This window comes from Diabrotica virgifera, chromosome 5, assembly GCF_917563875.1.
Source record: "Diabrotica virgifera virgifera chromosome 5, PGI_DIABVI_V3a".
NCBI lineage: Eukaryota > Metazoa > Arthropoda > Insecta > Coleoptera > Chrysomelidae > Diabrotica > Diabrotica virgifera.
In genome coordinates, this window is record NC_065447.1 from 117354997 (window position 1) to 117377655 (window position 22659).

General features: G+C 34.2%; 1 protein-coding gene across 1 annotated transcript in view; it reads left to right on the top strand.

Annotated features, from left to right (window-relative positions):
• The window catches only part of LOC114340631 (sensory neuron membrane protein 1-like), a 147180-nt gene that overhangs the window by 74271 nt on the left and 50250 nt on the right, over positions 1-22659 (top strand). Inside the window, exons 3-5 of the mRNA XM_050651547.1 lie at positions 1066-1210; positions 12554-12805; positions 12882-13093. Of these exons, the coding sequence (XP_050507504.1) occupies positions 1066-1210; positions 12554-12805; positions 12882-13093 (609 nt within the window). The remainder of the gene's footprint in view (positions 1-1065; positions 1211-12553; positions 12806-12881; positions 13094-22659) is intronic.

The following is a 22659-nucleotide window of genomic DNA, read 5'->3' on the forward strand; positions in this document are numbered from 1 at the left end:
TTCCATTCCACAGTCGCAAACAAAAGGTCAGGAAGAAATAACTGGAGGGGCAGCCCAAGAAAATCACATTCTGTAAATGTAGCCCTACCATATAATGGACTCCTAATACAGGGCGTGCGTTGGGGGCAGTCCGTAAAAAAACATGTTAAGTAAGTGAATGACAGTGTCTATTTCAAAAATCTGATGATTTGAGCAGGGCGTAAGGAAATGGGCCAGTAACGAAGTTTCACAAAAAAGGCGAATGTTTCAGCAAATGAACATCAGATCGAAAAACTAAAAAATACTTTTTCAATATTTTTCAAAAATATATCGAATGATACCAAACACGACCCTCCACGGAGGTTGAGGTGGGTAACTTTAATATTTTAAATAGGTACCCCGCGATATTTCGCGAAGTGAACATCTGATCGGAAAAAACTGAAAAATACGTGTTCAATATTTTTCAAAAATTTATCAAATGATACCAGACACGACCCCCCACGGGGGTGGGGGTTGTGTCTGGTATAAAATATTAAATAGACTGAGGGGTATAAAATATTAAATAGAAACCCCCATTTTTATTTTAGATTTGAATTGCTTACGTAAAAATAAGTATCTTTTATTCGAGAAATTTATTCGAATTATGGATAGATAGCGCAAGATTCGGCAAAAACGATTTTTGTAAATGGAAAATTAAATTAAAAGATGGAAAATCCCCACTAAAATGGAAAACCTAACTTAACTTTTTTTGTTTTTAGGACTTAATCTTTACAATCCAATAGGTCCCCATGACGCTTTAGTAACTGCAAATTTAGCATCCAAGGCAATATACTATAAGCCTATATAAGAGTTTTTTGTCACAGATTTTCGTTGGGAGTATTTTAAATATGATTTCAATTTTAACTTGTAAACCTAATTATTTCCGTAGTAGTAGATTTAATTACTGTTATCATAGCCGAAGTCCAATACGTAAATAACTTTACTGATTTAAATAACAAGTTACTGCAAACTTTGTCCTTTAACTGCAATTAATATAATTTAAAAACATAAATACATACTTACAAAAATACTTTATTTATATTTTAGGGAATGGAAAGAAAAAGTAGATGTGCACGATGAAGAAGATAATGATATAATCACTTATCTTTCTAAAGATACTTTTACAAGAACATCAGGTCCAGGATGTGTCTCAGGACAAACAGTAGTGACAATCCCACATCCAATGATACTCGTAAGTAAAAGCAAAAAATTATTGGTAAACTTTTTATAAAATTTTTATGACACTGATTGAGTCACAACTATTCGGATATGTGGGCCAAATTATATCTAATAAACCAATCCTGTCGATTTTTTTTTGATGAAACTTTTTGTAGTTTTTATAATTTGAAAAAAAAATAGATTAGTTATTTATGAAACAGTTCGTGAAGTATGCTTTTTGCGAACGCACGCGATGTTTAGAGCACGAGCGACAATGGAGCGAGTGCTATACATCGCGTAAGTTCGCAAAAAGTACTTCACGCACAGTTTCATACAATATTTTATCTATGATGAACAAATAAAAAAACTGTAACTCTTCGTCACTGGAATTTATTTCTATTCTACAATTTTTAGAATTTTGACATTTAAAAATTCTAACTTCTTTCAAACCACAAAACTGTCAAAACTTTTGTCGTAATTTATTGCTCATTATGTCGTCACTATGATAACGCGACAGTTAAGGATATTTGATTATATGAAAGTGTGTCAAAAACAGTGCGAAAAAGTAAGTCCCATTTAAAATACATTGTTACTTCACGCACACTTTAAACACTTCACGCAGTGCTATCTATAATGACAGTTTTCACATACTAATAACTTAAACATAATATGACAAAGAGTAGATAATAGCTATTTTCCTAACAAGTGCAGAAAGTCATTCTTTTCCGCACGCGACTGCTGTTTGCCGAACGACGCGAAGCGGGAGTTCGGCAAGCAGTCGAGTGCGGAAAAGAGACTTTCTGCAAGAGTTAGGAACAATATTTTTTCTAAGAGTCTTTAAAAAATTACCAAATCTTAATCAATTAATTTAATTAATATGAAAATACATACACAAATTAATTCTTTGACAAGGTTGTCAAAACCAAACTTTCAATATAATTAGTTAGCATGACGACGATCTTGGTTTCCATGACGATGATTCAAAACGACAGTTATTGTCTACCGATTTGACTTTCGAATATTATGTCAAAATAATTTTATTTCATCGAATTGTCGCGTTAATTTCAGTAAAACAGGAACATAATAAGATATATTTGAAATAAATTAGTAAATAATATCTAAATATTAGTTTATTGCATGTATTATAATTACTTTAAGGCCATATTAACATATCTAAATTAACACGCGTGCGGAAAAGTAAAAACCGCGTGCGGAAAGGTAACACGCGTGCGGAAAAGTAACACGCGTGCGGAAAAGTGAAACTTTCTAAACTAAAATGCGTGCGCGAAAGTAGAAATTTTTGCACGCTCGTAGAAAAAAATATTTTTATGCAAGACCAGTTAGCCCAGTAAATGGACGTGAAATACGGCAATACCATGTAATTTTCAGGGACAACTCCGAATTGCCTGAAAATTTGGATTTAAGTTCTACTTATCCTCCAGTTAAAAGTTGGACTTGTGCAGTCGATTGTTTATACTTAGGGGTGAAAGTCTCTCGAGGATGAAAAAACAAGCGTTTAAAATATGTCCGGAAATGGATAAATTAACAAGTTCTAATGGCCTGTAAGTTTCATCGGCTCAAAGTGCTTATTTTGAAATGGTTGTAGTTGAAAGGGCTTGAACTAGTCACTAATCACCTGTGTATCCAAACATTGAACAGCCAAACCTTTACCAGTTTTTGTCTTGCAAAAAACTAAATCTTCTTCTTCTTCTTCTTCTTCTTCGTTTGACTAGGATTGCTCCTGTTTGTCTGCCTCTTATTCTGTTTCAGTTGTTGTTGACTGTACATTGTCTTTCCACCTTTTCAGCGGCCTTCGAATGGGTCTTCGGCTATACGGCTTGTTGTTTTTACAGATGTTCGCTAATCTATCTGGTTCCATTCGGTTTACATGTTCGTTCCAGTTTTTCTTTCTTGTTTTTATCCACCTGTTAATATTTTGAACTTTGTATCGTTCTCGTATACATCTGTTACTTTGTCTGTCTCTTAATTATATGGCCGCCATTGATCTTAATACTTTCATTTCGATATTGTTGATTTGTTCTTTCGTCTTTCTTGTATCGGTCCTTGTCTCCGCTGCATATGTTAGGAAAGGTCTTATTGTTGTCTTGTATACTTTTATTTTGCTTTTCCGTGGTCAGATATTTGTTTCTCCATGCATACGGTTTCTCGGAGGCAACCACTTATTCTTGCTGCTTTTGTTGCTTGTGTTGTGGTCTCTGTTCTTATATTCCAGTCACTAGTGATTTCTAGTCCTAGGTACATAATTGAATTTCATTACTTGTTATATAATAATTTTAGGAGGCAGTTGAGTAGGAGGTAGTGTTTTTCCTACATATTTTAGCAGTTCATTTTTCATCTTATCAGGACCAGGTGCTTTTCCATTTTTTAATTTTTTATTCGTTCTTGTAGCTCTTCTTCTGATATTAGTACTATATCGTGAGTTTCGTTAATGTTTCTTTCTCTGTTCTCTTCTTCTCCTTCTCTATATAATTTCGTGAAATGCTCAGTCCATTGTTCCTCCGTAATAATATCTATCCGTACAAATTCATTAATTTCTGTTTTTTGTCTCCTTATCATTTTCCACACCTTTTTCTTGGATCCATATAGGTCGAATTCCATATCTTTGGTAAATTTCTCTCAGTGTTCTTATTTGATGTTATCTATTTTTGGTTTAGTCTATTCCTGGTTCTCGTGCCTCCGGTGTCGTCACTCTTTTGTATGTTAGGAAAGTCTGTTTCTTCTGATTTGCTAGTGCTATCACCCTTTTCGTGATACCATGGAGTTTTGTATTCCCGTTTATTTCTGAAAACGTTTCTCGTTTCCTAAAAACAAAATCAAACTGAAATATTTATAAAAGCAAAAGCTACATTGTTTTAGTCTTTTAAAATTTTAGTTTCAATAACAAAATTGTAGAAAAAGTTTTTGTTACTACAAAACCAATTTTTTTCAAAAATAAGCATTTCGGACCGCTCTAACTTACGGATCATATAAACAATAGATATAATACTTATAAAACAAATGGTAAAAAGCGGAAACAATTAATTTAATTCAGGGTGCTAAATTAGGGGAGATTTTCACAATTATTTTTATAAAAAAAAGATGCCAACTTGATTTCATTCATAGACTTGATTTCATGAATATACCATTTTTTTTGTTTTTTTTTTATATAGTTACTACATTTTTGCTAAGATGTACGGAACTGAATTTTGGGCAGTGAAAAAAAAAGAGGAACAACGAATGCATGTGGCGGAAACGAGAATGCTTAGATGGATGAGTGGAGTGACAAAAAAGATAAAATGAAAAGTGGGTATATTAGGGGAAGTCTAGGTGTGGCACCAATTGATGCCAAAATGAGAGAGCATAGGTTGAGATGGTCATGTTCAACGTCGAGACGTTAATCACCGAATACGAAGAATTGCTGAAGTGCAGATTCCTGGAAGGAGTAGGAGAGGAAGACCAAAGAAGACGTGGGGGGAGACGATTAGGCAGGACATGTTGGTAAAGGGGATTAATATTGATATGAAGATAGAATTGTGTGGAGAAATGCAATTAGGGAAGCCGACCCCGCATAGTGATAAGGCAAAGAGAGAATTAATGAATGAAATTTTTGCTAAGAATAACTTTTTCGAAAATACACACTTTTGGAGTTATTTGCGAGAAACCGCCTGAAATCGCGGTTTTTTTATTGAAAAATAAATATTTTCAATCGCAAAGAACTCAAGTATTGACTTGTACAGTTAAAGAACTGTATAGAACAAAAGTTGCATACAATTAGTCAGCTTATCCATTTCCGGACTTATTTTAAACGTATGCTTTTCACTACCGAGAAGGGTTGACTTTCACCCCTCAACTTAAAGCAACCAACGCCACATGTCAACTTTGAAGTGGAGGGTAAGTAGAACCTTAATCGAAATTTTCATGCAATTTGAAGTTGACCCTGAAAATTAAAATCCAAAATGGTCATTTACTGGGCTAAAGGAGTATTGTTTAAATACGATAATCTCAGTAGTTTTCGAGAATAATGCAATTGACCAGTTCGGAGTCTCGGGTAGGAAGTTCACATAGCAAACAAAAAATTTAGCTTAATGTCGACGACAGTGGCGGTTGGTATATAAGTGCTGCGGAGATGCAGAACCGCCAAAATAATCCAAACAAAATTACTTTGAAAATTAAATAAAAAATATCACTACTTATAAAATCTAAATTCATTTAGATGGTTTTCGTGCATGGCCGCCTTTATTTTAATCTGTCGTCCGTCGCATCTCATGGCGATAGCAAGTCCCACTTATTTGACCGGACCGGTGCTACTCCGAGCTGTGAACTGTTAAAGATATCCCCGATAACACCCGCTCAACCCTCGCCTACACTTTTCAGGCGACGACTGAAAGCAATATTTGAGCTGCATTTGTCGCAGTTCGAACTAGTGTGTACAAACCTACGTCTATTGTAATTTTAAATAATCGGTGATCGCGACGCGACGACTGTTAAAATAAGTTGTCCTGCACGTAATTCGGTATTTATATTAAGTATATGAGAATAAAAGTGCTGTTCAGGATGGATGTTATTTATAATTTGATTAATGTTAAGAGATTCTTTAAATATTCTTATGACGAAAAACTAGAATTAAAATGCAAAGGACGTCCTTTGCCGGATATTAAAATCGAAAAAGAAGGATCAAGCCGAGGGAAAAATTACAAACGACAATTTAATTGCGATATTTATACGAGAAATAGTTGGATATGTGGCTGCAACAGAAAAAACGCTCTTTTCTGTTTTCCTTGTGTACTCTTTGGATGTGATAAGTCATGGACGCAAGTTGGTGTAACAGACTTAGTACATTTAAGTGATAAAATAAAAAGCACGAAACTTCTAAGCATCATTTGCACAATCAAATGGAATATGCTTTATTAGGCTCCGTGAATATTAAAGAACAGTTAGATTCTGCATACTGGATAAATATTCAAAAATTCAATGAAGCTGTAACAAAAAATAGGTATGCTCTCTCAAAAATTATAGACTGCATAAAATTTTGTAGTGTTTTCGAATTGGCGCTTCGGGGACACGACGAGACACAAACATCCGACAATCCTGGAATTTTTCGCGGCCTCATAAATTTTACTGCTGAATTGGATAGAACTTTAGCACAACACTTGGAAGAATCGACGGTTTTTAAGGGCATTTCTAAAGAAATTCAAAATGATATTTTGGACTGCATGTTGGAATTATGCCAGGATAAAATTTTGGAGGAAATTCGGGAATCTCCATATCTAGCTGTCATGGCCGACGAGACTACAGACATTTCAGCAAAATCACAAATGGTTGTAGTATTTAGATATTGTCGAAATGGAGCACCGGTAGAACGATGTTGGACATATTTGGTACCTTCAAAATTAAATGCAGATACTTTAAGCAAAAACATTTTCAGTGTTTTGGATCCTATCCTGGAAAACTCAAATAATAAACTAATTGCTCAGAGTTATGATGGGGCAGCGGTCATGTGTGGACAGCACGCAGGAGTTCAAGCCAGAATCAAAGAAAAATATCCATTTGCTCATTTTGTACACTGTTACGCGCATCAATTAAATTTAATAATGTCTAAGGCTTGTTCCGAAAACTCTCAAGTTAGACTTTTTTTTGGAAATTTAAATGAAATCCCTACCTTTTTTAAAAATTCGCCACAACGAGTGGCAGTTTTAGATAAAATCGTCCAAAAGAAAATTCCTCATGGCGCTCCAACTCGCTGGTACTTCAATATTCGAACTGTTAATGTTGTGTTTGAACATCGGTCTTCTTTTATCGAATGTATGGAAGAAATAGAAGAATCGTTTGATAAGGCAGCTGTCTGTAGTTCAGCGTCTTCCATTCGAAGAATACTAGTGGATCAAAATTTTGTTTTTTGGTTAACATTTTTCCATCGCATAATGCCACAAGTAGACGTTTTGTATAATGCCCTTCAAAATACTAAAACGGATCCTTTGGAAATCAATAAAAAGGTGACAGATTTCGAAAGATACATGAATTCAGTTAGAAATTCAATAGATGATACCATTGACCAAGGTTCTAGTTTATGCGTTGAACCATTACCAACTAAAAGGTTACGGAAGGATAACAGTCCAGTAGATCATCGGAGAGCATCTATCGAAGTTTGTGATATAATCATAAATTGTGCAAATGATAGATTTGCTTTTAAAAATCACCTACTTGCAGCTTCATTGCTTTATCCTGAGCAATTTGATAATTATTGTGCTAATTTCCCAGATGATAATTTAAGCCTGACTTGCGCGTCATATCCAAATTTAGATAGGGAGCGCTTGAAGACTGAATTATCTTTTATTTATTTTAGAAGAGACTGTAGAGACATTAATGGGGCAATACCTTTTTTAAAATTTTTAATTGAAAATAATTTAACAGAGCCTTTTCAAGAAACTGTAAAACTGCTTCAAATTCTAATTACAGTGCCCATGAGTACGGCAGAAGCTGAAAGGTGCTTTTCGAGTTTAAAACGGATTAAAACATTCTTGAGAAATTCCATGACTGAAGACCGACTTGTAGCATTAACCATGTTGTCAGTAGAAAAAACACTTATAAAAGAAATACCAAACTTTAATGAAAAAGTTATAGACAAGTTTGCTTTAAAAAAAAATCGACGAATCGAGCTTATTTATAAAAAAAAAATATATTTGGCTCTGTGTGTAGTTAGTTCGTAAGACCCTATAATGCAATTATTGTTGTGGCGATTTTGTTTGTAGTGTTTTTTCGTTTGCATTCCTTAGTTTCGCGTATTTATCGATAAAATTCTACTAAAAACATAAACTATAAAACAATTACTTGTGTGCCATAATGTACCATTGCTATTTTTGATATAATTGGATTTATCTTCAATTTGAAAAGAAGAAAATCGGTAAGTTCTTTATTATTTTTTAATAGATATATAATGAATAAATATATGGTGTAAAATATCAAACTAAAAGCCTCGTTGTAAAATACAACGATTAAAAGGTATTGAATTAAAAAAAACCAAAAAATACTGCAGAACTACCAAATTTTTTAGTCACCAGCCGCCACTGGTCGACGATAAATTTTAAATTATTAAAAATCATTTTAAATTATTTTAAATTATTAATCATCTTCTTTTGGCATCATAACTCTGGATGGGTCTTTGCCTGTCTGGCTATATCCTTCCATTCAGGTCTCTCTTGTGCCCTTCTCCTCCATTATCTTATATTCATGGTTTAGGTCGTCTTCCACGTCATCCAAGCATCTCGTCCTTTTTTCGCCTTCCTATCGGTTTCCACTGTAATACCTTCTTTGTTGTTTTCATATCTTCTTGTCGCTAAACATGTCCCAGCCACGACAGTCTTTGACTTTTCACAAATCTTACGATAGGATACCCTTCATTCACTTCATTAACCTCGTCGTTTCTCCTGATTCTCCATCTGCCGTCTTGCTCTTGCACCGTGCCATATACTTTTTTCAATATCTTTCTCTCGAATGTCCTGAGTTGGGCTTCATCTTTTTTCGTCATTACCCATGTTTCTCAACCATAGACTACGGGTCTAATCAAGGTTCTTCACAATGCCTTCTCCACGATTCTCTTTTTGCCCTTCTTAGTTCATTTTTCTAGTCAGTCAGTGTTTTGCGATAATCACTCCACTCACCTGACCTTTTGGCGAAATTAAATTTTCGACTCACCACTGTCCTTTGATTTGAAATATTATGATTCCAACTAGGAACTTTCCTGTTTGAATTCCTCACTATTTTCGAACGGGTCTAGGACGTTTCATCGCCGCCGTTTCGATGCCGCCAGTTCGATGCCGATGTCGGCCGATTCATCGCCAGTCAATTAGTGGCTATCTGATATATTTCCGAATTTTCGACAGTTACAATTATTAGTTATTTTTAGTATTAATTAGGAATTCTAGGAAATGCGAGATATGACGGCGATCAAATGGACTGGCGATGAACCGGCGGCATCGAAACAGCCGGCGATGAACCGGCGGCATCGAAACGTCCCATTCCGTCTCCGAACAGTTCTCTTCGAACGCTGATATGACAATCTCCTGAAATTGTTCGGCGGCCATGTCTAGGTCCAATGTATGCATTATCCTGCCTTTAATTCTGCCAAGTAATAATCTAGATCTGTTTGATATGCTTCCCAGTTTGTTTTACGAGGATTAGGATAAATTTCCTTGATAAGCTCATTGTCTGTCATTTCAAAACAAATGTGTCGATGGTCTGAACAGGACAGCTAATCTGACACATGCCAGATTTTCACAGTTCTAGCCACGTTAGTCGTGGCAGCTGATATATTAATCACCTCCTTGCGTCGTGAAGTCACGAAGGTTACTTTGTTTCCTACGTTTAATATGTCTAAATTAAGTTGCATTATAAACTGTAGTACTGACTCACTGCTTATATTGGTGTTTGTACTGCCACAAGTCATATGGTGCGCATTCACATTGCAGCCAATGATTAATTTCAGTCTCTTTGTCCTGAAATCTCTCACTAGCTGCTCCAATTCCCTTGATGGACGGTGGTTGTTCGGGACCATCATATGGGAGGTATGCTGATCCAAAAACTATGTCCTTCACACCTCTTCCATCTATGATCTTCATCTTTACTGTGGTTAAATCCCTGGAACAGTGATTCCTCAACGGCACTGTTTTGATGTTTCTTTTGACTATTATGCAAGTCCTCGGGACATCGGCAAATCAGCTATATATAAGCTCTCCACCAATACCCGATAGACCTCTTATTGTGCCCTTGTAAACCCAGGGCTCTTGTATCAAGGCTACATCGACCTTCTCATGGCGACAATAAGTTCTACCGAAGGTGACTGATTATGCTGCAGATTTGCTTGCAGAATTCTGATTGGAGCCATCAATGCTTCTGATGGTTTTGAACCTTTTTAAGTCTGTCGTACGTATTGAAATCAGCAGCCTTCAATGCTTTATAAGAGACCTCGTCGATCGTGTATACGAGGATTTGCATGACCTCGTGTATACGAGGATTTGGAAGAATAATTCTCGAGATATTAAGCCGTTTCTATGTATAATGTAGCTGGGGTATCACGTCAAATCGCTTTTTTATTTTTCTATTTCGGCGCCATCTATACAGAATTCGAAAAACTGTCGACAAACAAGACTTCGAAAAACAAGAAATCCAAATCTGTATAAAAAATGGAGGTTCCTATTTAAGATTTTAAAGGTACACCCCACCCCTACCTCTAAGAGGTAGAGTGCCCAAGTAGAGTTGTCAGTACAAACAAATGCGCTGTGTATAACGTTGCCACAGTTGACTCTCAGTTGTCTCGGCCAACGACACCTACCCCGACTGACATTACGATGTTACAATGTTAAGTAATACCTTTAGTTATATGGGCAACTAAGTTATTACTATTGTGACAACTACATATCACAGTTAAGTTTTTTCAACAATCGCAACGGCTTAAAAACGTTATAATGCTAAACTAATTTACGCCCATGGGTTTTATGGCCGACTAAGTAGTTGTCTCTCACGACCCCAGGGCCTTACGTATAGTTCTAGATGTGTGAGACGTTTGCGGCAACTTCAGGAGCAAAAAAAAAAGAATTTACTTTATAACCGTACTTTTTTCTTTATATTTTATATTTTATTTTGTTAGAAATTTTCGATTTATTTAACAACCTGTTTATTTGTTTTTTATTAGCTGGTTTCCCCATTGTCCATTGTTTTATCAGTAATAAGTAGATTTGATAAGCTTAAATCTTTGTATCAGCTTTGGTAGACAGGGTTGCCAGGCTAGTTCTTACTCTTTCAGTACTATCCGTTGCAAGATAATTTGGCTGGAATTCCGACAAAATATGTACTTTTGTACATATTTTGTCTGAATTCCATCCGAATTATCTTGCAACGGATAGTAGTTTTGTTTTCAAAAAATCAACAGAAATCAGTAGATTCTTTTTAGGCCCTGTAAATACAGTAAAACCTGTGTTAACGGTTACCTGTCAAAATCGGCCACTTGTCGCCCGGTTTCATAATCAACTTAAAGTGAACATTAACTAAAGTTCACTTTAAAGTTGACATTTACCCATATATGAATTGTGATAAAGGTAGGTACCAACTTACTTAAAATTTAAAATCCACTTTAACTGATTATTTAACTGAAGATTTCCTTATTTAGATCTGGTATCATTTAGATCCGGTTTCATTTCTCTGTCCATCTATTATCATCATCTACGTCCTGAATTTAGAAATGGGGTAAATACTATTACAAAGCAAATTTTATTTTAGTGATAACAAAATATTGAAATATACCATACATCTAATAAAAAACATTGCCTACTAGAATTTTGTAAATAATATCAAAAATATACCAAAACAGTAGATATCTACTAAATGTGGCAACGCTGTTAAGGAGAATGATGCACTTCATTGCACTGGTCACATGACCTCTGTCACCCAATAAGAGGGTGCGTTCTAAAGTGGTTGGGGTAGTCGCCCAGGCCGTGTTTGGTCGGCGATTGGACTTCTCGGTTGTCTCATCCGTCTAGGGTTGGTAATAAGGTATATTTTAAGTAATATTGGTAATATTGTTTAATGCACCATTTTGCATTTTTTGGGATGTAATTAACATAAATTCTGGCTTTTATATTAAAATTAGATTATTTAAATTTGCATATTTTTTGTTAAAAAGGTCATAAAAAATGAACGCGTGTGTTTTTTAAAGGTGGAATGTCCATATTTGACGGTAATCTGAGATACGTTTATAAATTTCACATCAGGTAATTTTGTTTAAGTCTTTATTTATGTATTTATATAAATTTTAATACCTAATATGATGTCAAAATAGTTTACTTTTTATATAGGTAAAAAAACATAACCAGACCGACTCTTTGAGCAACCATTGCACGCAGGCGCTTTTTATAGTCGCTTCAGTTGTCTAATGCAACGCTTAAGGTTGCCTAGGCAACGTCAAGATAACTCAAAAATCGTCCACCAAATTAGTGCAGAATTGGGTCGTCTTCTAGGCAATAACAACGTTGTAACAAAACGTTGCCACGCGGTAGACAACGTTGTCGCGTCGACAAACTGCTACTTTGGTGGGTGTTCGTGTTTGGTGCCATTCAATAAATTTTTGAAAAATTTGGAACACGTATTTTTCATTGTTTCGATCCTTTGTTCATCTCGTGATATATTCGACCGCACCGCTACTTTTGGGACACCCTACATAAATATGGGTATCAAGAACTGATTACCCTGTCAATTTTTATTCAAATAATCTTAAGGTTATTTGTGCAAATGAATCTCTTAAGACACGATGTTTTAACTGAGCTTTCATTTTTGTAAATTATATATATTATTATTGCAATGATATCATAGAATAACAAATTTTCAGGGACTGGTCAATGCCGTTAGTAGAGCAAAACCCGGTGCTTTATCTCTAATCAACAAAGCCATAAAATCAATATACGCAAATCCAACATCTATATTTCTAACAGCCAAAGTGGACGACATTCTTTTTGATGGAGTTGTTATTAAATGTGGCGTAACAGATTTTGCAGGTAAAGCCATTTGTACACAGTTGAGAGGATCAGGAAGCTTGAAGATAATTGACGAAAATGATTTAGGCTTCTCATTAATTGGACCTGTAAGTTTCCAAATATTAATTAACTAAATATTATTAAGTAAAAATTAAATACAATATTTTATCTTCTTTGCCTTAGAAAAATGCTACTGAACAAAAAAGAATTAAGGCAATTCGAGGAACAAAGAATCATCACGACGTAGGAAGGATAGTCGAATATGACGGTTCACCGGCTATGTCAGCGTGGCCAACAGAAGAGTGTAATAAAATTATGGGTACAGATGGTACAGTATTTCCTCCAATGATGACTAAAGAAGAAGGACTTGTGTCTTTTGCTCCTGACTTGTGTCGGTAAGTAAATTTTAGAACTACAGTAGTTGGTAATATATTACCCCCATCTGCATGAATTAGCAGTTTCTTCTTCTTCTTCTTCTAATGGCGGTACAACCCTTTGTTAGTATTGGCCTGTTTAACAATATTTTTCAATCTGCCCTGTCGGATACTTTCCTTCGCCACTGCCTGATGTTTATGGTTTCATGCTTTTAAGATCCCCTCTACGTCGTCTATCCATCTATTACGGGAACTTCCTCTTGTTCTACTTCCTTGGGGCTTCCAACTCTGGATTACTTTCACATCTCGATTATCTTTCATTGTTTCTAAGAAACCGACCAAGCCAGTTTAGTCTTTGAGACGTTACAAATCTAACAATATCTAAGCTCTGCATTGGTTCATCCAGTTCGTTGTTCATTTTAATTCTCTACGAACCATCGCTGCAATGTGTTGGTCCAAATATCTTCCTCAGTATTTTGGGCTTAAATATTGTCAGTTAATTTTCATCAGTGGTTGAGAGGGTCCACGTTTCACATCCATATGTGACCACTGATCTAATTACTGTTTTGTAGACTATAAGCTTAGACTCACGATTCAGTAACTTACTTTTCCTTAAGTCCTTGTATGCATAAAATTACTTATTACCACTAAGAATCAGTGCGTGTATTTCTTGACTGGTGTTGTTGTTGTCATTTATTATTGAGACTAGGTAGGTAAAATTGGAGACATCTTCGTAGGTATGGTTGTCTACCTTCAGATTTTCATGTTTATTCGACTTTGTGCACTCCATATATTTTGTTTTACTTTCATTTATATATAGACCAAATGTAGCAGCTTCCCGTTTCAGCTCTATAGCGTTTTCGCGTAATACCCTTTATAAACCGGGAGATATTAACAGAAGTTCAACCACGATTTTCTAAGTCCTGCCCTTTGCAATACTGGAAGGTTAGAGAAGGTACTTACAATTTGTGAAAAAATCCACTCCTGTGACATTTTTCTGTGAAAATTAGATTTTCCATGAATAAAAAAATTGGGAGTTGCGATGAATTTTTAAGTCCTGCCATATCCATAGAATAACAGGATACTATTTATTTTATGAAGAAAATTTTTTGGGCAGGACGGTCGCAAAAGGACTAAGGGAGTATACATATATACAAACATGTAATAAAAATAATGAAATTTTCATGATTTTCTAAGTCCTGCCAACTTAATAAATTAATTATATTTATTTCAAAATGACCAAAAAAAATATTGGCATGACGTCACCTAATGTTTAACTGCACTTGTTTCTTGGAAAATTTTCTATAAAATTTTCACTCTGGTTCCGTGATTTTCTGTCATAAAATAAATTTTGTTACAAAATAAATAATTTCAGTATACATTATGCAAAATGGCAGGATGTTTAGTTACACCTTTTTTTACTATATATAGTTAAAAAATTTGTAAGAAAATTCGTGGAAAATTACACGATTTTCTAAGTCATGCCATTTCGCACATATCTCAAGAAGGTTAATATAAATCTATTTTCAAAGAGGCAGGATGGTTGTATAGTTATTTCGTATAAAAAAATTAAATTATCTGTCTGTAAAATTATTTCAGGGTGTTATACAAACATATTCATATCACCACATTTTTCTTGAGTCAAACCATGTCGAGTATGCTTAAAAAACACTAATCTAAAACCGTTTACAACTTTACAAATGTCATCAGACCATCTGGTTGGCGGACGACCTCTACTTCGATATGCTTCGTCTAGAAGAAGCATATCGATGTCTTGTAATTAGTTTCTTTAAAATAGCTGCAGAACGCTTTTATTTGGAAAAACGAAAACTGGTACACTTATTTATCTTCCAGAGGTCAATTGTCAAATGTCAATTATCAATTGTCAATTTTTAGTACCGGTCATAGGGGTCCGTTTGAGTACGGAAACGGATATATTATCGAATAACTTTTCTGTCTAACTTTTAAGCATCTCTGACACTGGATTATTGAATTCTGGGATAGTTTTGTACTAAGAGGTACTTTTCCTTTAACTCAGAAGAATACGCAGTATTCTAGAAAAATCGATGTGAAAAATTTTTCGTTTTTTTGGTTTTTTGAGTTTAAAAGAATTTAGAAAAACGAAAACTGCTACGTTTATTTCTCTTCCAGAGATGAATCGATTTTATCAATTGTGAATTTCTAGTACTGGTCAGTGGTCATAGTCCTCCGTCTATTTAAAAGTACGCCCACCAATGAAACGAGTGTGATTCATGTGCCTGAAACTTTTTTATCTTCGAGAGGCCCCACACCAAAGAAACATGAAACATAAAACATGAAACGTGAAACACGTTTCATGAAAATAAAACACAGCTAAACAAATAGAAGTCCGCACACACAAGAAGCGAGTGTGATTCATGCACATAAAACATTTTTATCTTGGTGAAATCTGTTTCAGGAAAAAGATCGTGTTGTATTTTTCGGTTTCAGTTTCATTGTTTTGGACAGTTAATTATGTGCATAATATGAATTCCGACCAAGAATTTAATATTGCATTGGTTTCTGCTGTAAAGTAGAACGAAGAGTTGTACAATTATAACCTGGAGAGGTACTCGAATAGGTAATGATAAGAAAATATCAGTTTTGTTTAAACCAGGACCCACAATAAAACAATGTAGATGTTTGAATACTCAGTCTATAAAATGATTTAAATTTGGGAAGATGATTACTTAGTTCGTTTGCAACCAATTACGTACTATGGTTATGATGTTGGGCAGTAATAAAAAGTTGCCACAAGAGTAACAACCTCGTCATCATTACTTTCCATTGTTGGCTATACAAATTTTCATTTTGTTTCTTTGATTAGTATATAATATGAAACGGTTTCGTCCTTCACAATTCATTTTGTTTCATGTTTTACGTTTTATGTTTTTATTTCAGGTTTCTTTGATCTGCGGCCTCCCTTAGACAGTAATAAAGGTTTGCCATGACAGCAACGACCTCGTCATAACTTTCCATTGTCGACTATACAAATTTTATTTTTGTTTCTTCGATTAGTATATCACATGAAATCAAATGTTTTTTCACAATTTATTTGTTTCTTATTTCAAGTTTCATGTTTCACGTCTCATGTTTCACGTTTTATGTTATTTTAATCTGCCTTAGGAAGCATTTTCAGATTAGGTGAATTGTGTTAAATTGCCTTAAAATTATCTGAGGAATCTCCGGTCGTCATTTGTTAGAGTTTCTGTATGTTGCTAGTGGTAGATATTATCCTGATATTGTAGATATTATCCTGATATTGTTTCCTATATTAGATAGCAAAATGTACTAACACTAAAAACACCAGAATAAATCGATTTTTAAATATAGCATCTATCTACTTGCAACTTTTTGCATTGTGTTCAGGATAACATCAGGAAAAGGTGTATAATATAAAAATGGGTGGAAATTGCATTTTAGTGCATAACATGCATCCAAAAGTGCATAAACCTGTCAAAATCAGTGTATGAAGGGCAAAATTTTGTTATTTGGGAGGTTTATGGAGTTACGAATACGCAAGCAGAACCGACCTCAGAATCATCTAGTGCCCAGAGTTGCTGCTAAGGCACGTCATCTGGAGTTTCGTGGGATATCGGCAATAAATTAAAAAAAAAACAGAATATTCGATGGTTTTTGGGATGGCCGAACACGAATACGACATTACAACCGACCCTCGGAGCACCTGGTGCCCAGGGTGACTGATCTCGAATTTAAGAGAGTTTTTCGGGGTCGATTCTGACGGCGTATTCAGTTCAGCAACCACAAAACTCTTCGAGTAATCTACTTGCATCACTTTAGTGTCTGAAAGCATCGAAATTTAAGAATACGGCGTGTATATCAGTCACCTCGAGCACCAGGTAAAGATCTGTTCTAATGTGACATTCTTGTTCAGAAACCCCAAAAACCACCTGAGTAATCTGTCTGTATCAATTTACTGCCGAAATTAATATATAAATATGGTATAGAAAATGCTTAGCCAATAAAAAGGTACCATAAAATATCATTTTATTATAATACTAAAATACAGGGTGTCCCATTTAAGAAAACTCAGAAAATAGTCATTCCGAGTTTCAAGTTTCAAACAACCCCGTATACTGAAATTAAACATTTTGGTATACTATTATTAACTGACAATAGTAGACTATATTAAAAATCGTTTAAACATAAATTAATAGAAGTTTGGATATCAAATCACTAACAATATATATAGGGTGTGAATGTTCTTACAAAATTAAAAAAAAAACGTAATTATATTTTAAACTACCTCGTATAATATTTCGAAACACTATATTTTATTAAAGAGAACATCGAGTAGAATCCAAAAATGTAAAAATATACAGGGTATTCCATTTAAAAAAACATAAATTTTTGTCACCCTGTGAAAACGGGTAGCCCTGTATATTAGAAAATACTGTTAAATTATAGTCCTATCTGTGGCACATGTTTTACCTAAATAACTTTTTTCGTATATCTTACGACAAACGAGTAATTGGACTAGCCCACACTAATGCCCCACCCTTTATACAAAATAACCAGAAAACCATCCTGCCTCTTTGTATATAGACTTATATTAAGATTCTTGAAACATGTGCAAAATGGCATGACTTAGAAAATCGTTGACTTTTTCACGAATTTTCTTACAAATCTAGGACTCCTGTCGTCTTGCAAGAACCGTTTAACCTTCCTGCCGAGTACCGAAAAGGTATTGATTGTATTTGAGTATTATAACTTTTTAAAGGCAGGACTTAAAAAATCACGGAATCAGGGTGAAAATTTTCCGCAGAATTTTCCAAGGGACAAGTATACTTAAACATTAGGAGACGTCATGCCAATATTTTTTTTGATCATTTTGAAATAAATATGTTTAGTTTATAAGTTGGCAGGACTTAGAAAATCATGAAAATTTCATTATTTTGCTTACATGTTTGTATACATATATACTCCGTTACCCCGTTTGCAACCCTCCTGTCCAAAAAATTTTCTTCATAAAATCGATAGTATCCTGTCTATCTACGGATATGGCAGGACTTAGAAATTCATCGCAAAACCCTATTTTTATTTTTTGGGAAAATCTAATTTTTACAGGAAAATGTCACAGGAAATTTGTGGATGTTTCCACAGATTGTAAGTACATCGTCTACCCTTCCAGTATTGCAAAAGGCAGGACTTAGAAAATCGTGGCTGAACTTCTGTATAATATCTCCCAGTCTATTAGTTGCGGCTTATTATGGCAACATCATCCACATATGCGCATATTTGCATAGATCTGATATTAATACAGCTAATAATATCCAATTATCTAACAACAGCTTCTAAAGTTAGATTAAAAAGTGTTTTTGAGAAGACATCACCTTGCCTAACTCCATTGCCAATATGAAATGTCTCTTTCATATCTCCATCTATTCTCACCATAGCTTTGGAAACCTCCAACTTATTGGGTATCCCTAACATAAATAGTTGATTTAACATCTTTTGTCGATCTTCAAACGCCTGTTTGAAATCGGTATACCAGTTGTAAATTGGTAGGGTTAAGGATCCTATGGACATCCTAAGTCTTGACGTCACAGAATTGGGAGAAGGTTATATTTGACTTCAAACAATTTTGTTTATAAGGTTAAACATTCATAAGGAATTTTTTATTTATTGTTTACGTGGTTTGTGTGACAAAATAAGGACACGAATGGTGTTTTCATTTAGGTATTTAGTTAAAGAAACGTGTCAGTTAAGAGATTTTTATTCGTTTTTGCCCAGGTAAGTTAATTTATTGCAATGATAAGAACGTAAACCGTTTTGAGGTTATGTTTATTTTCATCCACTAAGGAATAAGAACCACCTGAACAAAAACGAATAAAAATCTCTTAATTAACACGTTTCTTTAACGAAATACCTAAATGAAGTCTTATTTTGCCACACAAAGCACATAAATGAAAAATTCCTTATGGCAATTTAACGTTACAAACAAAATTGTTTGGAGTCAATATAAGCTCCTCCCAATTTTGTGACATTTGTGACGTCAGACTTAGGCTGTCCATTGTCCATTATGGGACCCGTTCCTAATATGAGACTCCTGTCTCTAGAGTCTTGTAAGTGCTGCAGCCTGGTGAGTGGGGTAAAAACTAAGCTCCGGTAGTGAATCCAGTAGGCTGTGAATAAATCGAGTGTCTGTGATTTAGTATTACCAGTCAGTGAAGTTTTTAAGTTTTTTGCGAGTCAAAAGCTTTTTGTGAGAGAAAAAAACCACCTTAGTAATTAGTTGATAGCTACTTAAATTGGTTACAGAAACACGCAATTATAGTGGCGCAAAAACCAATCCTAAACTCAAAATACGGACTAAAATGTTCACACGTAGTTGCTCCTAATATGAGACCCTCAAGTGTGCCTAATATGAGATATAGTATTCTTACTACAAAAGCGATATTACGTAGGTCCAAATTTTTGACGTAAGAGAACTGTGAAAACATTAGAATGTGACTTTTCATTATTGCCATGTTTATAATAAACATGGCAATAATGAAAAGTCACATTCTAACGTTTTGACAGTTCTCTTACGTCAAAAATTTTGACCTACGTAATATCGCTTTTGTAGTAAAAATACTATATCTCATATTAGGGTACTGTAATGTTATAGCATCATGTTTTTTACTATTTTATTGGGAAATAAGCCGCAATTTAAGTTAAAAATGAAATTTATTGACGTTCAGACCTCCAATTTTTATTTTTAACTTAAATTGTGGCTTATTTCAAAAAAAGAAAATTGCATAATATACCACAAAGCAACAGCTTCAGAACAATATAATCATGTCTACAGCTAGCCCAATAAATGACCCTTTTGGAGTGTAATTTCCAGGGGCAACTCCGAATTGCATGAAAATTTGGATTTAGGTTCTACTTACCCTCCACTTCAAAGTTGAATTTGTGCCGTTGGTTGCTTTTACTTGGGGGCTGACATTTACCCCTTCTCGGGGTGTGAAAAACGGGTCTATTTTAAGCATCTTTTGTTCTATAAAGTTTTTTACGTAAGTCAATACTTTTCGAGTTATTCGCGATTTAAAATGTTGATTTTTCGACAAAAAACTACGTTTTCAGACCGTTTTTCCCAAATAACTCAAAAAGTAAATATTTTATCGAAAAAAATATATTTAGCGAAAGTGTAGCCTGTAAAAAAACGAAAAAAATGGTGTACCAGTAAAGTCTACAAATTGAGTACAAGCAAAGATGTAGCTCAAGAAATATACGTTCTTATTCGTCTAATTCCAAATCGAATAATTCAACGCAAAATCACCGAAGAAATAAAAGTTTTTCGGGAAAACCTTATTAACATTTTTAAAGTATCGAAAAAAAGCTTATTACTGGTTCTTTACAAAAGTTTACAGCATCAAAAATAAACGAGTTACACTGAAAAAAATAGTTGGCCCCTTTTTTTGTAAAAAAAATCGTGAAAACCTCCCCCTATTTAGCACCCTAAATGAAATTAATCGTTTGGCTTTACAATCTATTTTAACCCGCCGTTACACGCGTCTTCTATTCGGACGTGGTTGCACGCGTATGAGCGTCGCCCTCACCTACATAAGTTCGACTTATTTCGAAGAAGAATGAATGTCAACATGTATAAATATAAAATGGGTTGTACTCATATATTATAGAAAGTCTCGTATACCAACTTTTTTTATTAATTTAACAAAACAAAAGTAAAAATAATATACATAGATCAAAAGCAAGTTTTCTTAATTTTCAATTTCAGCAAGCCACTGAAGAAATTAACGTTCTTTACGCGAATTAATTTTACTAAAAATACAAATTAAAATTAACAACTGTTCTGAAGCTATTTCTTTGTGGTTTTTATGTAATTAACTATTAATATTTTGTATTTTGATAACGACGTCCGAGGTGGAATTCGAAACGTCAATAAAATCAATTTTTCAAGTTAAATTGTGGCTTATTTCCCAATTAGAATAGGTAAATTTAAAATGGGTTCTTAACCAGTGGCGCACCTAGAATTTTCCTCTGGGGGGAGGGGGGTTTAGCTTGGGCACCGAAAGTTTTTTGTATTATTTGTGAAAGACAAGTTACATTTTCCTACTTTCTTTTATATATATTTCTATATGCTCTGGGTGGGTTTTTAACCCCTAAACCCCCCACTCGGTGTGCCACTGTTCCTAACCTAATCCAAACAATAATATTTTAATTAAACCTACCTAAATATTAAATAAAAACCTAAAAGTTTCTTTGAGATAACAGAAACGTGATTTCACCGTGAGTGCACGCGCAGTGAGGAATTCCCTCACTTGAAGAGGGACGTCTCTTCTTTCAACTATCACACAGCACACTGACCGCCAGAAATATTCTATAACTTTTCATACCCTCTCATGAACCATGCTAAAGGCATTCCTGGGTGCTTAAGGTTATCGTATTAGTTTACACAATTTCATTGGTTATAAACAAATATGGTGAGGGATTCCCTCATAGCGCGTGTAATGGCGGGTTAACTGTATGTGTATTGTTTATATGATCTGTAAGTTTGATTGGTTTGAAGTGCTTATTTTAAAAACATTTGGTTTTATAGAAAAAAAAAATTTCTAAAAATTTTTGAAAAATCTCATTTTTTCAAAATAACTTAAAAAGTATTAGTGATAACAAAAATCTTAAGGAGTAAAAAAATGTAGGTTTTGCTATTATAAATATGGTAGTTTCATTTTGTTTCTCCGTAAGACAAAAATTGGTTAAGATATGGCTGTTCAAAATTTGCATACACTTGTGATGAGTGACCCATTCAAGCTTTCTCAATTATAACCCTTTTAAAAATAATCACTTTAAACCGGTGAGACTGACAGATCATATAAAAAAATAGATAGGTAAGTAAATTGTTTGTAAAGCGGTAGCAATTAATTTCATTTGGGGAACTAAACACGGCGAGATTCTCATGATTTTTTACAAAAAAAAGAGGGCCAACTTTATTTTGAGCGTAACTCGCTTATTTTTAATGCTAAAACTTTTGTTAGCAATTAAAATAAAGCTTTTTATACACACTTTAAAAAAGTTTAAATGGGTTTTTCCCGAAAAGTGTTTAATTTTTCGGTGATTTCACCTTAAAATATTCGATTTGGAATTAGACGAATAAGAACGTATTTTTCATGAGCTACAACTTTGTTTTTATTTGATTGATAGACTTTAATGATACATCATTTTTTGGGGTTTTTTATAAGCTACACTTTTGCTAAGGATATTTTTTCCCATAAAATATTTACTTTTTGAGTTATTTGCGAAAAACCTTTTGAAAACGTAGTTATTTTGTCGAAAAATCAACATTTTCAATGGCAAATAACTCGAAAAGTATTGACTTAGGTAAAAAACTTTATAGTATATATAGCATATATAGTATTATAGCAACAAAAGTTGCTTAAAATTAGTCAATTTATCAATTTCTGGTCTTATCTTGAACGTATCTTTTTTCACCCACGAGAAGGGGTGACTGTCGCCCCCCAAGTAAAAGCAACCAACGGCACAATTTCAACTTTGAAGTGGAGGGTAAGTAGAACCTAAATCCAATTTTTCATGCAATTCGGAGT